An 8,950-nucleotide genomic window follows, 5' to 3' on the forward strand; every position below is an offset into this window, starting at 1 on the left:
TAGAAGCCAATAAATGAGTTTGCAAAATTAAATGCAATAAAATGACCACAGTAAATAACTCTCCCGGAGGGGAGGGGGGGGGGGAGAGAGGGGGACAAGGGTAACCAAAATGAATTACAGTACAGGCCTGGGAATACTGAAATTAGACTAAGCTTTTAATGGGACAATGAAAAAAATGAAATGCGCATTAAATTAAGTTATAACAAAGAGAACAACGCACAAGGTCTAAGTCTAGACGAACATTGACTCAAGTACTGTATTAAACAGTCTAATTTTTTGTGTAGTGAAAATCTACATACACACGGTAATAACTGGATAACTGCTATTACATATAACAGTTTGGATAAATTTTTCAAAAAATAACTATCGTTATGGATGTGATGCCCAAGCACGAGTATCTTCACAAGGAATTTTCAGATTTAATTTGCGTTGGTGCCTCCATTTCGTGAAATACCCTATTTATGGGTTCCGTTTTAGACAACTCTGCTGCGTCAATGGGTACTTCGGTGCCAGTTTTCATAGTTTCTTGCTCAGTTTGGTCAATGTAATCCACAACTGGCACAGTTAATTTAAATGTGAAGCCTTTTATAGCTGCCTGTCTAACGTTGGCTGACATATCAACGCCCAAAGAGCTCCTGGAACGGAATATAATAATATGAAAAAGGGTCAGACATTTCAACTTTAAAAAATTTCCAAAATGGTGAGAACCCTAATTTACAATAATTTTAAATACCTGGCGGAAAAGTCAACCGAATCGATATCATGCACAATACCAATTCCAGCTTTTAATTTCTCCATACCATTCCTAAAAGCAGAGAATTGAGATAGTACCAATAAAACATTGTTAAAAAAGCATAATCGCATACCACGCTATCATGACTCCATTATCACAGCATAATTTAGGGGGCGGACAACATAGTTGGAAATCCATGTGATTACATAATTGTTGAATAGCCCCTCTGATATAATTATTGCAAGCCACTCCTCCGGATAGAACAATAATGCGCTTATTTGGAGGTATTAGCCCTCTAATATCGCAAAATTCCATACCACGATGAACCCTTTTAATTAAATGATTTGCAATTCCATGTTGAAACGAAGCGCATAAGTCATGTAAATGCGGAACTAATTCATCACCCATAATGTCTAAAAAAAGGATTGAAATCATTAATAAATTACTTTTACCATGTCTAGTTTACTTACTATGCTCTTCCTCTAGTTTACGTATGATTTTAAGCGATGTAAATTTTAGACCAGCAAAGGAGAAATTACAATCTCTGTACTTATATAACGGATATGGGAAGTCAAACGTTAGTGGGTTTCCAAATCTAGCATTATATTCTATAGCTTGACCTCCGCTCATTTGCGAACATTCGTGAATGTTGGTCAGTTTTAACCTCCTCGCAGTCTGAATTATTTTTAAATTTTATAAGTTATCAGTCAAAAGCCAATTTCTAATCACCTCATACCTTGTCAAACGCTTCACCAGGAGCATCATCAATAGTGCTGCCAAGTAACAGAAATTTATCTACATTTTCAACAACCGCCAATTGGCAGTGACCCCCAGAAACTAGAAGTACCAAGAATGGAAACTCAATCCTAACAGGAAAAAAAAACAACCAGTTTATTCTATCATATCAAGGTTAAATTCCTGCTTGGTCTAAGAGAGGTAGAGGATGAAGTCTGTGAAAAATAAAAAATTGACCTTCTACAATATCCAATTTAATTATAGGCACATACCGGTTACTCATCCTAGCTGTTAATGCATGAGCTTCCATATGATGTATGGGTATAATTGGCTTTATAAATTTTTTGGCTAGTTCTTTAGCATAGTTCACTCCAATATGAAGTGACAAGGCTAATCCAGGCTTGACTGTAACAGCTATAGCATCCAAATCCTGGTAATTTAAATGGTACTCTTATAATATCAGAGTTGGCACTCCATTTATATTTACGACATTCGTACTGAGTATCTGATGCCACTATCGTCAATAGCCTTCTCCACAACCTCATTAATGTACTTTTTGTGCAAGTCCCTCGCAATTGGTGGTATAATCCCTCCATTCCTGCCAATTTAAGTTAAGATTAAATCATTAAACGCCTTTGACATGTTCTCAGAGGTCATCATTATTGATTTCTTAGCTACCTCACATGAAAAGCTGTTTGAGAATTCAAAGCTTCTCCCAAAATATTTCCATTCTCATCAACTACCGCTGCACCCGTATCATCGCAGCTAGTTTCAATTCCTAATACTAATTTCCTTTGACATGTCGACGTTGACGAAATTAATCTAAAATCTTTCACTAATTTTGTAACTACTATTCGCGAATATAACGCCATAACAGCGCTGCGTAAAATTTGATTTTTGTTTACGAAAATACGCGGAATCACGACGTAGGAAGAACATTTTTTGCGAAAATAGCGCCATCTTCCGCAGAGCAGTAAATAAAATCGAGATTATTTTTCACCGGTCCAATGAGAAATCAGGACTATTACGAAATAATGACCCACGCCGGTTTGTTTACGTTTTCTACTAGTTTCATTGGCTGCGATGAACGTTAAATCAATTTACGATAGATTTGATAGAATTATTTGTCAGTTTCCGCAAGCTTACGTACTGGACGGAAGTTATCATCTTTTACAGCCTTAAAGGCAGTAGAAAATCTGCTAGATTCTGTTATAAGCTTACAAACTACCGTAATAATGGAATATCCTTGCATCATTTGCCTTAGCTCTAATTCTACGCATAAAAAGTGACCACGAGTACCGTCCAATTGTGAAGCCTCGGTATAAGTCACTTATCCAGTTTTTCTGTTTTATGAATTTCACCTGTCGATTAAGGAAATTGTTGGGCCCGTATTTGCTTTCTCCAAATTCGGCTAGCCACGTAAGCAACCAAAGACATTTCCGCACTTTCCTTTTAAAATTTAAAAATTTGCCCACAAATTGGGGATCTAAGAAAGTTATCCAATATAAACTAGCATTTGTACAGAAAATGGAAGATCCCAAAATTATTAGTATATTGGAGCCTTACAGAAAATCTGTAAAAGAACAGGTAGGCTCAAATGAACCCCAGTATCATATTTGACAGTTAGCTCTAAAATGACCATGCGTACTCTGGACAATTTCATTACAGGGGGATATCGTTCGTAAGTTGAAAGAAATAGGGGCTCCGGAGTTAGATGTAAAGAAAGCGGTAAATGAACTTAAATTACGTAAAAAACAACTAGAGGATAAGGTATGATATTAATAAAGTTACCCTGACATATTCAATTAAAGTTAATGCTCAAATATCTTTATAAAGGAGCTTCAATTAGCTCCACCAGAAGCAGGGTTTGACCGTGCTAGAATGGAAGATTTATTAAGGAGGAGGTTTTTTTTCGATCAGTCTTTCGCTATTTATGGAGGTAAATTATATCATAAACTGTTTCGATAAACAAAGCCTCTTAGTTTAAAATTAAACTACATTAGGTATAACTGGCCAATATGACTTTGGACCAATGGGTTGTGCTATGAAGAGCAACATGTTAAATGTATGGAGAAGCCATTTTGTGCTAGAAGAGCAAATGTTAGAAGTAGACTGCACCATGTTAACGCCGGAACCAGTTTTAAAGTAATATGTAGAAAATATATAAATCAAAATTTGCTGAAGAACAATTATTTTAGGGCATCTGGGCATGTTGATAGGTTCGCTGATCTGATGGTTAAAGATCTAAAAACTGGGGAGTGTTTCCGCTTAGATCATCTAATCAAAGCCCATTTAGAGAAATTAGCATCAGATAAAAAGGTCACTTCAGAAGATAAAGTTCAGTTTGAAGATATAATAGTTAAAGTAAGTTCACATTCAACTAAACACTTTTTCATAGAATAACATAAAAATAAAATCTTTACTAGCTTGACGGGATGACAAAAGATGAATTGAATTCTATTTTAAGAAAATACAACATGAAATCCCCTATCACAGGAAATGAGTTATCAGATGCGATGGAATTTAACCTAATGTTTCAAACTTCAATTGGACCAACTGGCTTAGTGAAGGGGTTCTTAAGACCTGAAACTGCGCAAGGCATTTTTGTTAATTTCAAAAGACTGCTGGAGTTCAATCAAGGAAAACTACCCTTTGCTGCCGCCCAAATTGGCAATTCCTTTAGAAATGAAATTTCACCTAGATCTGGGCTACTTAGAGTGAGGTAAATCCTTAAATTAAGCTTCCTGATAAATCTTGTCCAATAACGTTCAAATTTAATTTATATTATTAAAGGGAATTTACTATGTGTGAAATTGAGCATTTTGTGGACCCAAACTTGAAAGATCACCCCAAGTTTAATTATGTACGTAATTTAAAAGTGGTGCTTTATTCCGCGTGCAATCAAATGGATGGTAAGCCAGCGGAGGTTAAGACAGTCGGAGAAGCAGTTGACAGTGTAAGTCATTTGCAACTTGAAAATAACCCTCATGTTGGACGTAATTCAGTAAAACCAAAACTCACCTAAACTGATGTTATTGCAGGGAATGATAGCCAACCAAACACTCGGCTACTTTATGGCTCGTATTCAGCAGTTTATGGTTAAAATTGGCATAGATCCCAAAAGGCTTCGATTCAGGCAACACATGGGCAATGAAATGGCCCACTATGCTTGTGATTGTTGGGATGCTGAATGTAAAACATCCTATGTAAGATAATTAAAAAATTAATTGGATTATTAAATATTTAAAAATAACAAAATCCTACAGGGCTGGGTTGAATGTGTTGGCTGTGCTGATAGATCCTGTTACGACCTGACTCAGCATTCAAAAGCTACTGGAGTTAAACTAGCAGCGGAAAAGAAATTAAAAGAGCCCATATCCTTTTATTCATTTACATTAGCCACTCTGAAACTCCTGTTATATGTTCCTTAATTCCACCATTACAAGACAATTGATGTCACAGAGTGTCAGCCACAAAAGTCTGTAATGGGAAAAGCTTTTAAAAAGGATGCTAAGATAGTATCAGAGGCATTAGCTGCATTATCGGAGGATGAGGTTAATGAACTTGAATCAGCTTTAAATGCAAGCGGGTAAGAAGATAATTTTATTTTTTTTTAGCAGTAAGAGTTACGCAATATTTTATATTAATAGAGAATACAACCTTAAAGTGGGTGTTGATGCTTTCATCATATCCAAGGATATGGTAGCTATCAAGAGGTACCAGAAAACTGTTCATGGTTAGCAGAATATTTTGCGTCTTTTTGTTGATTTAGCGAGGCTTGGCTCTAAGGGCTGGTTCATGATTTCCCAAAAATTAGATACTTTAAATTTTAGTCCATTTCACCCCCTCTTCTGCTTTCAAAAGTGTGGCAATACAAAATATATTTCTGTAACCACACCTGGTATTTTCTCTACATCTATCCCGTGTTACACATAATACTTTAAAGTCAGTAATCATGGTTATTTAATGCATATTACAGTGGAGGAAATAGTGCCTGGAGTTATCGAACCGTCATTTGGTGTTGGAAGAATTATGTACTCTGTTTGGGAGCACAATTTTAGGATGAGAGAAGGTGATGAACAAAGAACCGTAAGTTCATACACCAAAATTATCCCTATCAATATTTTTCTATTAAAAAGTGGGAAATAAAAGTGGAACTTCTAATGTCTCTAGTATTTTGCTCTGCCTCCTATGATTGCGCCAATAAAATGCTCTGTCCTTCCTCTGAGTGGCAATACAGAGTTTACTCAATTTGTGAAGAAACTTTGTAAGTAGAGAGGTATACCTTGAATGAGCAGCATCGAAATATTAATATAACAATTTTTCTAGCTCAATCCTTGACCAATTATGATATATCACACAAGGTAGATGACAGTAGTGGATCTATTGGCAGACGATATGCCCGTACTGATGAAATAGCAATTCCATTTGGGATAACGGTAGATTTTGATACCTTAATTGAACCTCACACAGCTACACTTAGAGAAAGGGATTCCATGGAGCAAATCAGAGCTCCTGTAAGATTTTCTAGCAGTTTTAAAGTCTTAGTGGTAAGCTGGAGTCACACACAATTAAAATATCTTTTTCGCAGTTGGAAGAACTTGCACCAATAATTAGTGACTTATCTAAAGGAAAGAAAAAGTGGCAACAAATAGCCGCCTCTTACCCTAAATTTGAGCAACAAGAAGCAACTAAATAAGTTAATGGTAGAATATCCTTTTTATTTATGTACAATTAATTGACGAAAGGAAATAAAAGTTTGAGCTGGACTTTTTCCATACACAAGGCTTAAATTGGTGATTATGGTGATTTCTCCATGAAACCATGTTCCCATCCTCCTGAAAAACATGCGAAAATGAAATTATAAGTAAAATTATTTGTAAAACAATGGCTTTTATATAACTATAATGAAATGGAAAGTATAAACAAAAACGTTACAATTTCAGTAGATACCATTTCATTAGGTATCATCTCACAATTTCCCACCATGATTAGCTAGATAAGGAAAATTTTGATATTGTAGATCGAGTTATCACTATCTGAAATGTTTTACTTTATTTAGTTTCCACGTTATTCCAGTTTCAAAATTTTCTAAATTATTCTGGTTCTACGTGTTTTTCGGTACCACAGTACTCCAGTTTATATTTTCCGCGTTATTAATGAGGCTCGACCTTTTTCAGGTTATTTCGGTGATCCGAATAACGTGGACAAGATTGGGCCACTGCAACGGGGGCGCATTCAGAACTTACGCTGGGGCACTCTGCTCGCGACGATAGCGGCCCCAGCAATCGCCTGAAAATTGCGAAAGTGAAATTAGTTCCCTTTTTTTTTCTACATCGATCTTTGGCGCTGACGTAACAACTAAGAAATGGCTAGAGTATATGGCGAAAACGTTCCAATTTTTAGAGTTTCATCATGGACATTAGTAGATATACTAATGTCCATGGTTTCATTAATTATTACTAATTGTGTAATTTTAAAGTTATAATTTCTTTCCGTAATCTTTAAATTACTTATTAATAAATAAGTAAAATACGTTTGGATATTTTTTAAATCAAAATACGCGCCGAGAAAACCAGGCAAAGAAGACGCTGTCAACGTTAATAATGTAAACAAAAGAACTAGTCATGTGTCCGCTTATCAGCTGTTGTTTTTACCTTCTCGAGGGGACTATGCAGAGGTGGGCAAACATTGTGAGCGTTCATTTTTGAAAATCCTCTCGAAACGAGTGAGCACTTCAAATACGAAGGTCTTATTAAGCGAGAAAGATAAATTGAGCGAGTTCAGGGTGATCGCCGATTAGTTCGCTCAGTCAGTGATTTTTCACGGCGCGGTGAGCGAGATCGGCCGATCGACGCGCTAGCCTGCTCCATTTTAAGCGCAGCTTCCCCTAGCGGCGGGATAATTCGTTCACTAGAAAGCGCTGACGGCGGGCTGAGTGAGATCGCGCCGAGAGAAGCGCTAGTTTTTTAACATTGGAATTTCTCATCCCACTGAACGACGGGGTTGACTGTTTCCCGGAATTCGCTCAAAGCGCTGTGAGAAAAAAGTTTCATTACTTATAAATTATTTCGTAAAAAAGTGCTTTGAAAAAAAAATCGACAATAAAATATTATTTGTATATTTTTTTTCTCACCGCGCTGCGAGCGAATTTTGGAAAAAAGACTATCCCTTCGCTCAGCGCGTTGAGAAATTCCAATGTTAAAAAACTACCGCTTCTCTCGGCGCGATCTCATTCAGCCCGCCGTCAGCGCTTTCTAGTGAACGAATTATCCCGCCGCTGGAGGACGTGGCGCTTCAAATTGAGCAGGCTAGCGTGTCGATCAGCCGATTTCGCTCAACGCACCGTGAACGGTCAGTGACTAATAGCGTTTTCCATTGGGAACCTCCGAGCACTCCCGGAGTGCTCCAAAATCATAATCGTATTCCATTGGGAAAAAAGGGGCAACTCTGAGAGGGAGGATCGTCTTCCATTGACCAAGGTACTCCCTCCCGGAGTGCTCCCAGCTGCCCCAACTCAAGAGTCGGAGGGAAACAAAAGAGTGCTCCGAAAACGTTTCGTATTTCATTGGGAGCTACGAGGGCGACTGCTCCGAGCGCCTCCTACAGCGATCAGTGACGTCATTCTACAAATCCGGATCACACTCGGAGGTTCCCAATGGAAAACGCTATGAGAGAATTTCACGGCGCTCGGCCTGAGCTGCTTCAGTTTAAAGGCCGGTTTTTCATCAGCCGTTCAGTCCCATCCAAAGGGGGATGAAATGCGGGAGGGTCGAAACCAAAACGGGGCTATGACTATGTTTTCATGGAGGTAGGAAATACGGATTTCCTAAATCCGTATTTCTAAATCCGTGCTACGCTGAATGAAAACGCTCGTATTTGAGAAAACACGTATTTTCTGAAATACGGGAAACGCACCTGTATTTCCTTGGTAAATCTGGATTTTCTTCGAATGAAAACGCACGAACACGTGTTTGATACACTGGGGGTTTATTTAGTTGGAAATGTAGTTACTAATAAGTAGTGCTCGGACTTTTTTTATTCACGAATAAATACTTTTAGCCTTAATTTAAATAGTAATATTTCAAGATGAAATAGCTGAATAAAAGAAAGTGGATACACCTAAAACTTAATAAAAACAATTATTTATTTGAATAAGTAGAATGAGTAGTAGATTAACGAAATCGTTGGTTACATAACAAGTTTATTTCTTCAATACGATGAGGAAAAAAATTTCGCAATTTATGATAATGAATAAATAATTCCGAGCACTACTAAAAGGTTGTGGTTTCACATGTTTTAACCTAGGTTTTAACGACACTTTTTAAATAAAAAAATAAATGTAAGCAGAAATATAAAGATATAAACAATACATTTAATTGTTGACGTGATTAAATTAGTAAATTTTGCGAATAGGTTTTTGTAATCGTACGCGAACATTTCAATGTTTAAATTTTAAATTTTTATTTAAAATAAGCCGCG

The 8,950-nt window shown here is 36.9% G+C and overlaps 2 protein-coding genes across 2 annotated transcripts; one reads left to right on the top strand and one right to left on the bottom strand.

Moving 5' to 3' along the window:
- Positions 1–139: 139 nt before the first annotated feature.
- Tcs4 (Threonyl-carbamoyl synthesis 4) lies at positions 140–2,378 on the bottom strand. Its single transcript, XM_090162075.1, has 8 exons — positions 2,147–2,378; positions 1,967–2,066; positions 1,741–1,898; positions 1,470–1,599; positions 1,204–1,408; positions 867–1,146; positions 734–805; positions 140–635 (listed from the first exon to the last, which is right to left on the bottom strand). The coding sequence occupies exons 1-8, from the start codon at positions 2,338–2,340 to the stop codon at positions 401–403; spliced, it is 1,374 nt and encodes a 457-aa protein (XP_090018201.1). The 5' UTR covers positions 2,341–2,378; the 3' UTR covers positions 140–400.
- Positions 2,379–2,722: 344 nt separating this feature from the next.
- GlyRS (glycine--tRNA ligase) lies at positions 2,723–6,257 on the top strand. Its single transcript, XM_090160605.1, has 15 exons — positions 2,723–3,055; positions 3,137–3,238; positions 3,305–3,407; positions 3,472–3,613; positions 3,667–3,832; positions 3,895–4,190; positions 4,262–4,424; positions 4,510–4,674; positions 4,735–4,847; positions 4,917–5,057; positions 5,119–5,204; positions 5,448–5,557; positions 5,642–5,735; positions 5,798–5,985; positions 6,060–6,257. The coding sequence occupies exons 1-15, from the start codon at positions 2,819–2,821 to the stop codon at positions 6,165–6,167; spliced, it is 2,214 nt and encodes a 737-aa protein (XP_090016731.1). The 5' UTR covers positions 2,723–2,818; the 3' UTR covers positions 6,168–6,257.
- The last annotated feature ends 2,693 nt before the right edge of the window (positions 6,258–8,950 follow it).

The sequence above is a fragment of the Leiobunum rupestre genome, chromosome 10 (assembly GCF_980474605.1).
Source record: "Leiobunum rupestre chromosome 10, qqLeiRupe1.1.hap1, whole genome shotgun sequence".
Taxonomy (NCBI): Eukaryota; Metazoa; Arthropoda; class Arachnida; order Opiliones; family Sclerosomatidae; genus Leiobunum; species Leiobunum rupestre.

Excerpts from the sequence above, each read along its gene's own strand:
- Tcs4 (XM_090162075.1), bottom strand. The coding sequence starts at position 2,340 with ATGGCGTTATATTCGCGAATAGTAGTTACAAAATTAGTGAAAGATTTT. Across the intron at positions 1,600-1,740 it reads ACAGCTAGGATGAGTAACCG|GATTGAGTTTCCATTCTTGG; the intron begins GTATGTGCCTAT and ends TTTTCCTGTTAG. Across the intron at positions 1,147-1,203 it reads TAAACTAGAGGAAGAGCATA|ACATTATGGGTGATGAATTA; the intron begins GTAAGTAAACTA and ends TCCTTTTTTTAG.
- GlyRS (XM_090160605.1), top strand. The coding sequence starts at position 2,819 with ATGAATTTCACCTGTCGATTAAGGAAATTGTTGGGCCCGTATTTGCTT. Across the intron at positions 4,191-4,261 it reads TCTGGGCTACTTAGAGTGAG|GGAATTTACTATGTGTGAAA; the intron begins GTAAATCCTTAA and ends ATATTATTAAAG. Across the intron at positions 5,986-6,059 it reads TGGAGCAAATCAGAGCTCCT|TTGGAAGAACTTGCACCAAT; the intron begins GTAAGATTTTCT and ends TCTTTTTCGCAG.